The sequence below is a fragment of the Pan troglodytes genome, chromosome 18 (assembly GCF_028858775.2).
Source record: "Pan troglodytes isolate AG18354 chromosome 18, NHGRI_mPanTro3-v2.0_pri, whole genome shotgun sequence".
NCBI lineage: Eukaryota > Metazoa > Chordata > Mammalia > Primates > Hominidae > Pan > Pan troglodytes.
Genome location: NC_072416.2, coordinates 6,649,553 through 6,663,800, shown reverse-complemented (window position 1 = coordinate 6,663,800; position 14,248 = coordinate 6,649,553). Strand labels below are relative to the sequence as shown.

Genomic DNA, 14,248 nt, shown 5'->3' with positions numbered 1-14,248 from the left:
CGTGCTAGTAAACCCTAATTCAAGAGGTTTCTTAGAGGTGGGAGGCGAGGGTCTCTGAAGTGTGTGGACTCCTGGACTCTCCCTATGTTAGCATTCTGGAATGTAGCATTTAGCAGTGGGGCATTTATTAACTCGGAATACAGAAGATAAGAAGCCAAGCCAGGCACGGTCGCTCACACCTGTAATCCCAGCACTTTGGGAGGCTGAGGTGGGCGGATCATGAGGTCAGGAGATCGAGACCATCCTGGCTAACACGGTGAAACCCCATCTCTACTAAAAATACAAAAAAAATTAGCCAGGCATAGTGGTGGGTGCCTGTAGTCCCAACTGCTCGGGAGGCTGAGGCAGGAGAATGGCGTGAACCCGGGAGGCAGAGCTTGCAGTGAGCTGAGGGAGCCACTGTACTCCAGCCTGGGCCACACAGCGAGACTCTGTCTCAAAAAAAAAAAAAAAAAAAAAAAAGGCCAAAACAGGGGAATGTGGTCACTCAGGGGATGCCTGTCATTCCCATTTGGCTGTGATGGCAGCTGTTTAGCCATTACTGGGAGAGAGAGGGAAGCTGGGTATAGAAGGTACCTGTTTAGAAGCAGGGGTGGGGAAGCGGGAGGGAGAGAGAGAGAGAGTATGCGTGCACACGCTCTAAAATTTTATTTTCTGGCTGGGTGTGGTGGCCCACGCCTTTAATCCCAGCACTTTGGGAGACAGAGGCAGGCGGATCATTTGAGGTCAGGAGTTCGAGACCAGCCTGTCCAGCATGGCAAAACCCCATCTCTGCTAAAAACACAAAAATTAGCCAGGCACGGTGGCACACACCTGTAATTCCAGCTACTCAGGAGGCTGAGGCAGGAGTATTCCTTGAACCTGGGAGGCGGAGGTTGCAGTGAGCTGAGATCGCGCCACTACACTCCAGCCTGGGCAACAGAGTGAGACTCTGTCTCAAAAAAAAACAAAAAATTTTTTTTTGGTTAAGCAGAAGATCAAATTAAACAGGCAAGGTGCCTACCCTTTGTTTCTTTCACTTTCTTCCATAAATCCGTCTCATATTTTATTATTTGGGACTTCTTTTTTTTTTTTTTTTTCTTTTTTGAGACAAAGTCTCACTCTGTCACCCAGGCTGGAGTGCAATGGTGCGATCTCGGCTGACTGCAACCTCCGCCTCCTGGGTTCAAGCAATTCTCCTGCCTCAACCTCCTGAGTAGCTGGGATTACAGGCATGTGCCACCACGCCCAGTTAATTTTTGTATTTTTAGTAGAGACGGGATTTCGCCATGTTGGCCAGGCTGGTCTCAAACTCCTGAGCTCAACTGATGCTCCCGTCTCGGCCTCCCTAAGTGCTGGGATTACAGGCGTGAGCTACCGCGCCTGACCTGGGACTTCATTTGTTAAGAAGAGGTTAAGTTTCACCAGCAGCCATTTGTAGTAGGAACTTGCGATTTATCATCAAATATTGGGACAACAAGAACAAATCAGTTCTTATGGTTATTTATGGTGCATATGAGTAGGAAGGACTTACAACCCTCCGGAGAGCATTTTAATGTTAACATATGAAAAATATTCTCTCTTTTGTACCAAAACTTTTGTTCTTCTTACGCAGAAAGAATAGATAATTATAAAATATATCCATGACTCCATAGGCTTTGGCTATTTGGTAGATTAAGAGTATTTTTATCTTTATTTTTCTTATTGGCTGATTACAGTTTAGTTTAAATAACTCTCATGCCGCTTGGTCGTTTCCGACCTAGTCGTGAGGAAGAATGTGATGCAAAGTGAAAGACGTTTTTGGAATGTTTCTGAACCAGCCCAAGCTGATTGCCTCTTTTCTGTTTATTGTTTTAAGTCATAAGTGACGTAAGCTTCTAGGCATTTGTTATGCTATGTGGCTGGCTCCCAAAGTCATGTCTTAAAACAGTCTTTCCTTCCTGATTATTCTTCTCTTTCTTGTTTTTCTTTTCTTCTTTTTCTTTTAATTTTTTTTTTCTTTTTTGATACGGAGTTTCACTCTTGTTGCCCAGGCTGAAGTGCAATGGCACGATCTCAGCTCACTGCAACCTCCGCCTCTCAAGTTTAAGCGATTCTCCTGCCTCAGCCTCCCAAGTAGCTGGGATTTACAGGTGTGTGCCGCCACACCTGGCTTGTTTTTCTTTTTTTCTTTTTTTTTTTTTGAGACAGGGTCTCACTCTCTTGCCCAGGCTGGAGTGCAACGGCGCAGTCACAGCTCACTGCAGCCTCGACCTCCCGGGCTCAAGTGATCCTCCCATCTTAGCCTCCTGGGTAGCTGGGACCACAGGTGCCACCACACCCAGCTGATTTTTAAATTTTTTATAGAGATGGGATCTCGCTATGTTGTCCAGGCTGGTCTCAAACTCCTGGGCTCAAGTGATCCTCCTGCCGCGGCCTCCGAGAGTGCCGGGGTCACAGCTGTGATCCCCGTGCCTCGCTGTTGTTCTCTTTCTGTTGAGTTGGCAGTCAGGTCCTTGATTCTTGGTGGCTGAGGGTATCTCAGTCCAAGGCAAGAATCCCACAGAAAGAGACCGGGACAAATGAGGCCAGAAATGGGCCTCGCCCATCACTCTTTTCCAAAATGGGCTTTGTCAGTCACTCTTCCTATACTTGGGTCACCAAACCTGATCACCACTATGTGCAAAGTGCAGTTTTAGTTTTCAAAGAAGTGACACTATACTTAAGAATACTTAAGAACGTTAACTGCGTTAACCTCCACGCACACAGCCATAGACAAATTCCCCCGTCAGACAGGAGCCCATTAGGAAATGCCCACCCCTCTCTGTAGCCTTTGTAGAATTAAGCTGATAAAAGACATTGCTGTTGTTGAGGTTTAAAATCAATGGATAACCAGGAAAGAATATAAGAAATCATATTAATTATTCTCCTGTTTACACTACACTTAAATCATTTAGCTGCCTTTTTTTTTTTTTTTTTTTTTGGAACTTCTGCTGCAAAAGAGCCATTCTAATGAACTTGGACCCCAGGGTCCATGTGTGTGGTTATTCATTAAATCATGTCGCCTGCAGAGTCTCCTGACTTAAGACTTTCGCTGGGCTTGAACTCAGTAACCTGTCCTGATGTATTTCTCAGGCGTTTGTGATTAGGCAGCTGGGCTCTGCCTTACCTGTCAGGATGATAACCCTTCTGGTTCTGACAAAAGGTTTCACTTTAAATTTAGCTTTCCATATTGAAGCATAAATAAAAAGATAATTTACTTCCCGATTTTGCTCGTTGTGGACACAGAGGTGTGTTTGACCTTCGTAAAGCTAGTAGGATCATGTTATCACTACGGGTTGGTCATTCAGCGCTTCCTAAAGAAAAACTCAAGTCAGAAACAAATCAGGAGCAATTATTGATTTAACAGTTTTGCAAATGCTTTTGTATGTAGAAGGTGCATGAAAAAGATTCCAATGATACGCAGATCAAACACTGCGTCGATAATCACAGCTAATGTCGAGTGCTTGCTGCGTGCGTGTTGATCATTTAAGCCTTACATGCGAGCCGTGCGGTAAGCCCTGCTCCTGCCCTCGCCTTAGAGATGAGGAAACTGAGAGGCAGCGATGAAGCAGCTCACTAGCCCTGCTCTTGTCCTCCCCTTAGAGATGAGGAAACTGAGAGGCAGCAATGAAGCAGCTCACTAGCCCTGCTCCTGTCCTCCCCTTAGAGATGAGGAAACTGAGAGGCAGAGATGAAGCAGTTCACTTAGATCACGGGATTAGGGGGTGGACCTGGACCCGACTCCGAGGCCCCCTCCAGCGGCCAGGCCCTCGCCCATCACGCTTGGTTGCTTGTAATGGGAGCCTTGCCTCTCGCCAGCAGTTTGTGGGGAGTAGGTTTCCCGTTTCCACTGTTATTTCCTGACTCCCGTGCCTCCCAACTTCCCACCCGCTGTGGCTGGCATTTCCACCGGCTCCCTGGCTTGTCCTACGCCTCATGCCTCCTATGTGGCTCTTCCTTCTGCTCCCGCCCCCCTGCTGCCGGTGGCCCCAGAATGGAGGCTTCCCAGGATGGCCCACACAGTGCCCTGCACAGGTGCTGTGGCTCAGCCCTGGCCATTCCCTGCACACGTTCTCTGCTCCAGCCACACTGAGCTCCAAGCCATCCTTTAGCTATGCCTGCTGCAGGCCGCCTCTGTAGAGGGCCTTTCATGACCTGTTCTAGTAATCCCCCTGCCTGGTGTCAGCCACCCCCGCCCCTGGCCTGGATTGCTATTGCCGGGCTGACCTCGCCCCGTCTTTCAGTTCTCCGTGTGGAGGGTGCTGATCCGTCCGTCTCCATCTGCTTGTGAAGCGATAACAGAACAGCATAGGCTGGGTAATCTATACAGCACGGAAATTTCTGTCCTCATGCTTCAGGAGGCTGGGAAGTCCAAGATCAAGGCACCAGCAGGTTCAGGTGTCTGGGGAGGGCTGCATCTTCTGGAAGGGAGAAGGAAACTGGAGGGCAAGCGAGAGAGCCCCTTGCAGCAAGCCCCTTTATGCAGGCGCCTGATCCCATCGCAGGGGAGGAGCCCTCCTGGCCTCGTCACCTCTTAAAGCCCTGCTTCCTTAAGACTCTCACTCCACAACGCCTGAACTTTGGAGGGGACACATTCGAGCCACAGCCCCTTCCTTCCTGAGGCTTCTCAAGATGCCCCCTCCTGTGCTTCCTGGAGCACCCGTCCTTCCTTGTCCTGGGACTTGGCACGCCTGACCATAGTCATACCTGCTTGTCCTCTTGGCCCCTCTTCAGGTAATGGGCTCCACACGGGTCACGATCTCGGCCAAAATAGTCACACATCGTCCCTGCACCCATCAGTGTGTAGTAAACAGGAAGTGCTTAATAAATGTTTCATGAATTAAGAGTGACTCAGTAATCCCAGTACAAAAAAGCAACAGCAGACGTTGGAGATGTGCTTGAGGCACGTGCCCAGCTTGTGAGCAGAGGCCGCCGCTGCCACTCCGTGCTCCCTGTGGACTGCCGTGCTGAGCGCTGTGAATGTGCTGGCTGTCCCGTCGTGCTCCAGCTCTTCAGGCCTCCCTGCTCAGCCTCTCTCAGCTTCAGTTGCCACGCACTTCCAGGAGAGGCCATCTTGACTTTCTCTTGCAGTCCCGGAGCCACACAGGGAGCAGGTGCGCAGTCACCTGGGCGAGAGCCCCTTCCTGGGTTTGAGAGGCAGCCCAGTTCATGCTCCCAGGGCAGCCCTGGTGCATGGGGAGCCGTAGCCTCAGGCAGGGGCACCCTGAGCCAACAGCACCTTGCAGGGCCAGCCACAGACATAATGGAAAACCTCATCCTTCAGCCGCAACTTTTCCTACCTCCCATCAAAAAAACGTCCCTCCTCTCTCAGTATGTGGGGACTGCGGTCTCCAGAGTGGCCATCCACAGTCACACTGGCTGTCAGTGGCTCCTGTCACCACCCTGCCACCTGGTGACTTGTGGGCCACACTCAGGAGTCATGGGAAGGAGACCCTTAGAGCAGCCCCAGGACAGGCCTCCTTGCGTGTACTTCTTTGATGAAGGCGGGTATAAGCCCTGGCAGCTCATTGTCCTCTCTTGAGTCCACATAGGTTGCATTTTTTAACTCTGGCAAAGTGAAGTTACAAAGTCAGTCTGGTGTCGCCTGGGACAGGTCCGAGAAATTAGTATAAAGATGCCTTCACTCCTGCGTCGTATTCCAGTTCACGTTTCCATTTCAGTGTATACGTGTTACAGTCGTGATTGATCCTGTGCATACATTGGGATGTGGGTTTTTGTTGGAGAAGAAAATGCACAAAAGTTCAGGAACTAAGTAAGAGTGAAAGATTTCCATTGGACCAGGTGTGGTGGCTCACACCTGCAATCCCAGCACTTTGGGAGGCCAAGATGGGCGGATCACTTGAGTCTAGGAGTTCGAGACCAGCCTGGCCAACACAGTGAGACCCCCATCTCAAAAAAGAAAGAAAGAAATAGTTGGACATAGTGGCGGACGTTTGTAGTCCCAGCTACTCAGGAGGCTGAGGCTATAGGAGGTGGGGGCTGTAGGGAGCCATGGTTGCACCACTGCACTCCAGCCTGGGCAACAGAGCAAGACCCTATCTCTAAAGGAAAAACAAAACAAAACAAAACATGAAGAGTTTCTTGGGGCCAGTTGGCATCTAAAAATATCTAAGTCTTTTGATTCTCAGCTATGACCTGGCTACGCTCTAGGCTGTCTTTACGTGTTTCTAGGACTCTTGGCAAATTCTCAGAACAGTTGACTTATAAAGATTAGCCACGTAGTATTTTTACAAGGAGAGAGGGAGGTGAAGTGATGAGTTGGGGCCATACTTATAAAATGATTCGGGATTATTGATGAAGTAGTCCCTAGGTTTCTGATTAATTAATTTTAAAGCGCTGACCAAATATGTACCCAGCGTAAGAAGCCAGAGTTGATCAGTGTTGTAGACACGTCGCCTCTCGATGGCATCTTTCCATGCCACACCCTTCACGACCTGAAGCTGGAGCTTAAACCCTTCAAGAAGGGTCCCTGCGACCGGGTGCAGTGGCTCACACCTGTCATCTTTGGGAGGCCAAGGTGGGCAGATCACTAGGAGTTCTAGGCCAGTCTGGCCGACATGGAGAAACCCTGTCTCTACTAAAAATACAAAAATTAGCCAGGCGTGGTGGTGGACACCTGTAATCCCAGCTGCTCACAGGCTGAGTCAGGAGAATTGCTTGAACCCAGGAGGTGGAGGCTGCAGTGAGCTGAGATCGCACCATTGCACTCCATCCTGGGTGACAGAGTGAGACTCCATCTCAATTTAAAAAAAAAAAAAAAAGAAGGGACCCTGCTTTGTTCATGATTTTATTCTCGGTGTGTGGCATACACCAGGCCTGAAATAAATGTTATTTAAATGTTAAATTACATTGTCCCTCCTTCCGATACATTTGCCATCTGGTTAAATTCCAGTGAAGTCAAAGGATGGATTTCTTTAAATAAAGTTTGCTTCTTTTTCAAAAATTCCTTGGGCTCTTTCTAGAAAAGCTGCTCCTTTGCCATCTTCCCAGCAGATTCCCGGGGCAGGATCCACCCACCTGTTCACAGCTCCTTCCGGCGCAGTGTGGGTCCGGCTGTTAGCTCAGCCTCAAAGGAGAATTGTAAAGATACAGGTCAAGTGTCCTTTTGGCCACCTTTTTTTTTTTTTTCTATATGGGGGATTTTGTGAGACAATAAAATGCATGTGGACCTCAGCTTAACAAAAGCTGAATGTTCCTGGGGTGAGTGTTTGAATCCAACAGGAAATAGATGCTCAACAGCTCTGAGTCTGGGGAGGTTTTAATGGCCTCTTGGTCTCCGGTAGGGTCTTGTTTTTCGGGGTAGTTTTGCAGCCTCTGACACAGGTAAGATGGTCAGTACCGGAGGCTGCTGTGACGTCTAGACTGACCGTTAGGAAGGTACTCACTGGACTGGTATTCACAGATGGAAATAAACCCAAGCAGTGTCTAGGGTCAACCAATCTGCTTTGCTGCCTTCACAGGGAGGTCCTGGGACCCTTTCATGGAGGAACTTTTTAATGCTTATTTTAACCCTGAAGGTAAAACATGAAACATGCAGCCATTACTCCAAGAAAACGCAACATGGGTGACTGGTGTGTCTCGGGGGCCCACGGTCTCCCTGAGGCCGCATCTCTCTGGAGAGATCGTGGACGTCCGTCGTAAACTATGACCTATTCACATTTTCACTTTACTCTCAACTTTCCAGGAGTGAGTCCTCCCCAGAGAGCAAGACGGAGCTGCGTTTCAACAGACGGTGCTTTCAATCTGTGCTGACTGTAACTTTTATCCATCATAGGTTTGAAGACATACCTGATATCGGGTCAGAGAGCCAAGGAGTCTCGCTGCAGCTGTGCAGAGGCCTTGCTTTCTGGCTTTGAGGTCATTGACGGCTCACAGGTGTCCTCAGGCCCTAGGGGACAGGGGACAGCGTCATCAGGGAATGTCAGTGACTTGGCGCAGACTGTCAAAACCTTTGATAACCTTAAGGTTAGTTTTTTTGTTTTTTTTTTCCTACTTCTAAAACTTTCTATTAATTCTGCAGTAGAGCACGTGAAATAATAAGCAGCCTCCAGGTCTGAGGCAAACAACTTGGAATGACCTTCGATTTGGTTTTCACGATTTTAATATTTAGTCTAAAGTTAGTAGCATTCTGCATTTTTAACATCCTTGCTTTTTGACATATGACGCACCTCCATTGCCTTTCCATTGCATAAGGATGCTTCTCATTTGAATTATTAGTTATTTTCTCTTCCTGGGACCTGTGGTGCCTTTTGGGATTTCTAGAAGCTGGTGATAAATGACAGTAAAGGTGGCTTTCCTTGGCACCTTGGGTGGAGAGCTAGTTGATAATCTGATTTCAGAGACCACTTTCTCAAATACTTCTACGTCTCTTGAAATCCACTATTTTATGATTACTTGAAATGATGTTGGTGTGGGTGAATCCTAGGACACAGCTCACTGAGAGGACAGGCTGCCGAGAACATTGTAGTATTTCATTATTGGAACCAGGATCTCCTGGTAGCTGCCTAGAAGTGCCCGTTTCTGGACTGACCTGTCATCATAAACTACCAAGGAATTGGCGCGGTCGACCTTGGGTGTGTGAAATTGTTTCAGTTTATGAGCTGTTCCTTTGCTTTCACATTTGATTTAGTTTCCCCACTGGTACCTTCTGTTTATTTTTATAGTTTAAACATCTACTGTCTCCATTCTTAAAATGAGACAGAGAATCGAAACAGGTCTCCTATGCTGCTTTGTGTTCTCAGATAACACAGTGGGGTATGTGTGAGGATGGCGGCCAGTGGTTACAGCTTCACCCAGTACGTCCCTGCCTCTCCACATTCATTCACAGGTTTGAAAGCCGCTATTGGTATTTACGAGGAACAGTCTTCATTATGTGGCAGTCAGCTGGGGTATGCAGATTACTTACTGGGTCAGAATACATAGTGCCTGTCGCCCAGTTACACGTAATGATTGCACTCGGGTTCTGTCAACTCCGCTCGTGGATCGTGGTCGTTGGGTGCTTTGTTAGTGTAATGCAGGGCTTCTCACCTTGGCACCGCTGGCATTTTGGACCAGGTAGTCCTGTGTTGTGGGGCTGTCCTGTGCACTGTCAGATGGCTGGCAGCATCCCTAGCCGCCACCTGCCAGATGGCAGCATACCCACCCGTACCCTACTCCCCAGCTGTGCCAACCAAAAATGTCTCCAGACATGGCCCAGTGTCCCCTGGGGTTGCAGAGTCACCCCTGGGTGAAAACCACCGGGACAGTGGTGTTGGAACCTCTCTTCCCCGTACTCTTGGCACATGTGTAAAGCTCATGTATCTGAGATTCCCTGGATGCCTGCAAACTTTAGAGACAGCCGCCTTGCCTGGGCTGACGTTTTGCAGGAGTCAGAAAATGGAGCTCTGGGCTCCTAGACAGCGGACCCGGGCAGGGAGGGGCTGGCGTGGGGTGGAATCGGGAATGGTTTTGCTATTTGGGGAAGAATTGTTTCCTCCAGCCTGCAAACTGAGCTGTATTTAAGTAGTGAAAGACAGCCCCAAGCCAAAAATATATAATTCGTTGTGTTTGCCATTTTAGCTTCCACATATGTGTGTTTCTGTCCGTTAGGGGATGCGGTTGCAGAGTTCACCATATCACATGCTCACGGGTTTAGTGACCACGGTTTTAGCAATGGCGATTCTACACTACATTGTACTCTAGTCATATCTATTTGTTTTGATCGGAATGAGCAAAAACCATTTAGCATATCTTCTTGGCATGTGGAGATTTTCCAAATATTGTTGAAAGTTTCTGAGAATCTTGTGATCTATCAAGTTGACAGAAGGCCGGGCATGGTGGCTCACGCCTGTAATCCTGGTGCTGTGGGCGGCCGAGGTGGGAGGGATGCCTGAGGCTAGGATTTCCAGACCAGCCTGGTCATCGTAGCAAGACATCATCTCTACAAAAAAATTTTAAAAATTAACTGGGCTTGGTGGCCTGTGCCTGCGGTCCCAGCTACTTGGGAGGCTGAGCCAAGAGGATCACTTGAGCCCAGGAATTTAGGCTGCATGAGCTATGATTGTGCCACTGCACTCCAGCTTAGGCCACAGAGTGAGACCTTGTCCTGTCTCCAAAAAAAGGGAGGAGGGCGCTCAGTGGTAAAGTAAATTCGGGAAGCTGGGGATATTCAACACAGAAAGGGTTTCTTTACTGCAGGACTTCTCAGAGCCTTCACTAGGCTAGTAGACAGTAGCTAGGCCTTCAGAGGAGGACGCGGTATATACAGCATTCTCAGGCCTCTTTGAGCACAATTGTTTTTTTTCAAGTTGCACCTTGCAGGGCTAATGTGGTCACACCTTTTGGGGGAATGCTCATGTAGTAAAAGGAGTTTCATGCCAAGGACCAATACATTAGAGAAAAGGTGTTCAGGAAACGTTCCCTGAAGGAGCATGCGTAGATTTTCACGTGTGTCCTGTTCCTGCTGCTGCTCACTTGAGATACTCATGGCTTCTCTTTCCCCTGAACTCCTGTCTGCATTCACCGTTCAGCTCCCCCACGCCTTCCCGTGCCTCCGCAGCTGATAACGCTGTTCCCTCGTCTCCAAATTCTCAGTCCCTTCAGTCTGTCCCACTTGGCTGTAACATACACGATCTTAAATCTTTGTTTCTTATGCGCCTTCCTGGGAGCCCTTTGCATTCAGAGACTGAGTGTTAAATAACTTAAATATTTCCCAAGTGTCGAGCATGGTGCCTGGCATGTAGTAATTAACAGTTTCTTTTTGGCTTAAGTTTTTAATTCTTTAATTAAACACATGGAGCGATGCAGCTCTGCAGAGCCAGGCAAAGGACTGAAGTCAGAAGCCCGAGCAGAACTGTGTAGAACCAGGGCAGCGCCCACGAAGGGTTTATTTCTTGCCCTTAGCATGTGTGTCCTCTGTGACCTTAAGTCATCTCCTAGGTCATAGCTGGAAAATTCTTATCTAATGTAACATAACCTGTGTACTGTAACGACCTACCAGGAAATGATAGTGATGTCAAAGGCCAGGGCTTTGGTCCTGAAGTCATAGCTCAAAGGGAACCCTTTCTACACCCAAGTGTTGGCTTCTTTTTTTTTTTTTTTTTTAAGAGATGGGATCTCGCTCTGTTGCCCAGGCTAGAGTACCAGTGGTATGATCTTAGCTCACTGCAGCTCGAAACTCTCGGGCTCAAGTGATCCTCCCAAGTCAACCTGCTGAGTAGCTAGGACCACAGGCATGTGCCACTATGCCTAGCTAATTTTTAAATTTTTTTTTGCTATATTGCCCAGGATGGTTGCCAACTCCTGGGGTTATACCATCCTCCTGCCTTGGCCTCTTAAAATGCTGGGATTACAGTCATGAGCCACTGTGCCTGGCCTTGGGTTCTTGAAATGACCAGCAGTGAGAGGTCCTCATCCGAAGGGCCCTGACATTGCATAATATGGGAGACAGATACTGCCCGAGTGAAGGAAGGAGGGGTCAAGAAGGAAACCAAGGAGTAAGCATTAGACATGAGGACGCCGCTGTCAACGTCGCGGAGGGGAGGCGGACCACGGCGGGCAGGGGCGCAACTTGAAGCAAGACCCTTCTCAAGCCTTGGCTTTGCGACTGTGAAGAAACTGCAGCCAGGTGCAGTGACTCATGCCTGTAGTCCTAGCCACTCAGACAGCTGAGGCAGGAAGATCGCTTGAGCCCAGGAGTTAGAGGCTGCAGTGAGCTGTGATGATGCCACTGCACTCCAACCAAGGTGACAGAATGAGACACTGTCTCAAAAAAAAAAGAAAAAAAAAAAGAGCAAACACACACTTAATTCCTCTAAGTGAGAGTTTTCCTCATCAGTGCGGTGGTGGTAAGGAAGAGACCTCTCGGGATTGCTGGGAGATTAGCCGGAATGGTGCCTGTGGACGCCAGGGCTGAGAAGAAGCCTCGCTCACACTCGGCACGCACGCCTTCACTCCACGCAGAGCAGGGACAGTGACCACAGACGGAGCCATGGAGGACTGGGAGGGGCCGAGAGACGGTCCCAGCTTGCCTGCAGGAAGTCACTGACTCTCTGGGGAAGGTCCCATCTTCTCCACGGTTCCGATTCGAGGAAGATTCTCACAGTGATTGCGGCTGAGCATTGCTGTGGGTTGGATGCTCTCGGCCATAACCAAGTCACTTGTATGACACGGGAGCATGTGTGCCTTGGCCTGTTGAATGTGACGTCAGCGCTCCAGCGGGCATTTGCTTTCCATTTTCTCATGAACCCTGTGGGTGATGAGTGGATCTAGATGCCATATATCAATAAAAACAGCTTTTCCAACATCTTCATGAAGAAAAAGAAAACCCAACTGGGCTCAGTGGCTCATGCCTGTAATCCCAGCACTTTGGGAGGCCGAGGCAGAGAGATCACCTGCGGTCAGGAGTTCAAGGCCAGCCTGGCCAACATGGTGAAACCCCATCTCTACTAAAAATACAAAAATTAGCCAGGTGTGGTGGCATATGCCTGTAGTCCTAGCTACTCAGGAGGCTGAGGCAGGAGGATCCCTTGAACGTAGTAGGTGAAGGTTGCAGTGAGCTGAGACCACACCACTGCACTTCAGACTGGGCAATAGAGTGAGATTCCATCTCGAAAAGAAAAGAAAACCCAAAATTGAATTAGTTGTATCACATTACTTCTGATCAGGGAACCATTTAAGCTGTGAAAGAGTCTTAGTACATCTCTGAAAGGCCTCCCTGGAGCGCACCTGCGTGGCTGGTCTTCCTGAGTTTACCTTCATCTATTATTCAGAACCCCGGGCTGCTTGGCCACTGGGTGTTTCTACATGGACCAGTCAGTAATGAAGCTAGTGATGTAGATTTACCCATACGGGGATGATTCAGAGAGGACCTGTCCTGCTTTCAAAAGGTTTCTCCTTCCCCTTTAAGGCCACTCACCTCAGGAACCATCCTTTTGTGACAGTGAATTTTGAAAATGACCCTAAATGATCACTTCTTTTATCTACTTGTTTTCTATGTGTCAAGTCATTATGAATAGGCTCAGTCGGCCCAATTTGAGGAATAAGGGGCTTTTCATTCATTGTAGAAATTGAAAAAATGATTTTATGTTTTATAAACACATACATATATAAATATATATAGCTTAGAAATTAAATAGGTATTTATTATAAGTGGTAGTCTGAATTGATAGTGGTGATGCTTGCACATCCCTGTGAATATGCTATAAACCCTGGAGTTATATACTTTAAATGGGTGCATTATATGCTATGTAAATTACATCTTAAGAAAGCTGTTGTAAAACTAAAGGGTAGTCTCCGCCAGGTGAGGTGGTCACGCCTGTAATCCCAGCACTTTGGGAGGCCAAGGCAGATGGATCACCTGAGGTCAGGAGTTCGAGACCAGCCTGGCCAACATGGTGAAACCCCATGTCTACTAAAAATTTAAAAATTAGCCGGGTATGGTGGCTGGTGCCTGTAGTCCCAGCTACTTGGGAGACTGAGGCAGGAGAATCTCTTGAACCTGGAGGCGGAGGTTGCAGTGAGCTGAGATCACGTCACTGCCCTCTAGCCTGGGCGACAGAGTGAGATTCCATCTCAAAAAACAAAAACAATAATAATAAAAAAAAAACCATCTCCACAAAAACTATAAAAGTTAGCCAGGCATGTTGGTATCCACCTGTAGTCCCAGCTACCTGGGATGCTGAGGTGGAAGGATTGCTTGAGTCTGGGAGGCAGAGGCTGCAGTGAGCCAAGATTGCACCATTGCACTCTAGCCTGGGCACTAGAATGAGACCCCATCTCAAAAAAGAAAGGTGGGGGGCGGGGGAGGAATAGGAACTTCACAGTGGACAAACCAGGCAGACGCCACCTTCACCAAATGATCCAGGTGAGCCTCCCTGCTCACTGCCATCCGGTACCCTAGTGTGGTGTGCTGAGAAGGGCATGTCACCTCTGCGGCATTCTTTCCGCAAACCCCAAACCTCAGTCTGCTCTGAGAAAGCACCAGGCAGGTCCAGATCAGGACATTTGACAAAATGCCTGGCCAGGACTTCAAACGCAGGAGGGCCAGAAGAGACAGAGAAAGACAGAGGAACCCCCATAGGCTGGGGGTGAGCAGGAGGCGTGAGGGCTAAATGCAACACGGGACCTAGAGGAGACCCCAACAGCAAAGGGACGTTGGGGAAACTGGGGACATCAGAATAAAGCCTGCAGCTTAGTTAACGGTATCGCGCCAGCATGAGTTGCTTTGGTTTTGATAACCGTACGGTGA

The 14,248-nt window shown here is 48.5% G+C and overlaps 1 protein-coding gene across 2 annotated transcripts in view; it reads left to right on the top strand.

Annotated features, from left to right (window-relative positions):
- ADCY9 (adenylate cyclase 9) overlaps positions 1-14,248 on the top strand; it is a 151,278-nt gene that overhangs the window by 98,575 nt on the left and 38,455 nt on the right. For both annotated transcript variants that reach the window (XM_016929306.4, XM_016929305.4), the window contains exon 3: positions 7,796-7,986. In XM_016929306.4, the coding sequence (XP_016784795.2) occupies positions 7,796-7,986 (191 nt within the window). The remainder of the gene's footprint in view (positions 1-7,795; positions 7,987-14,248) is intronic.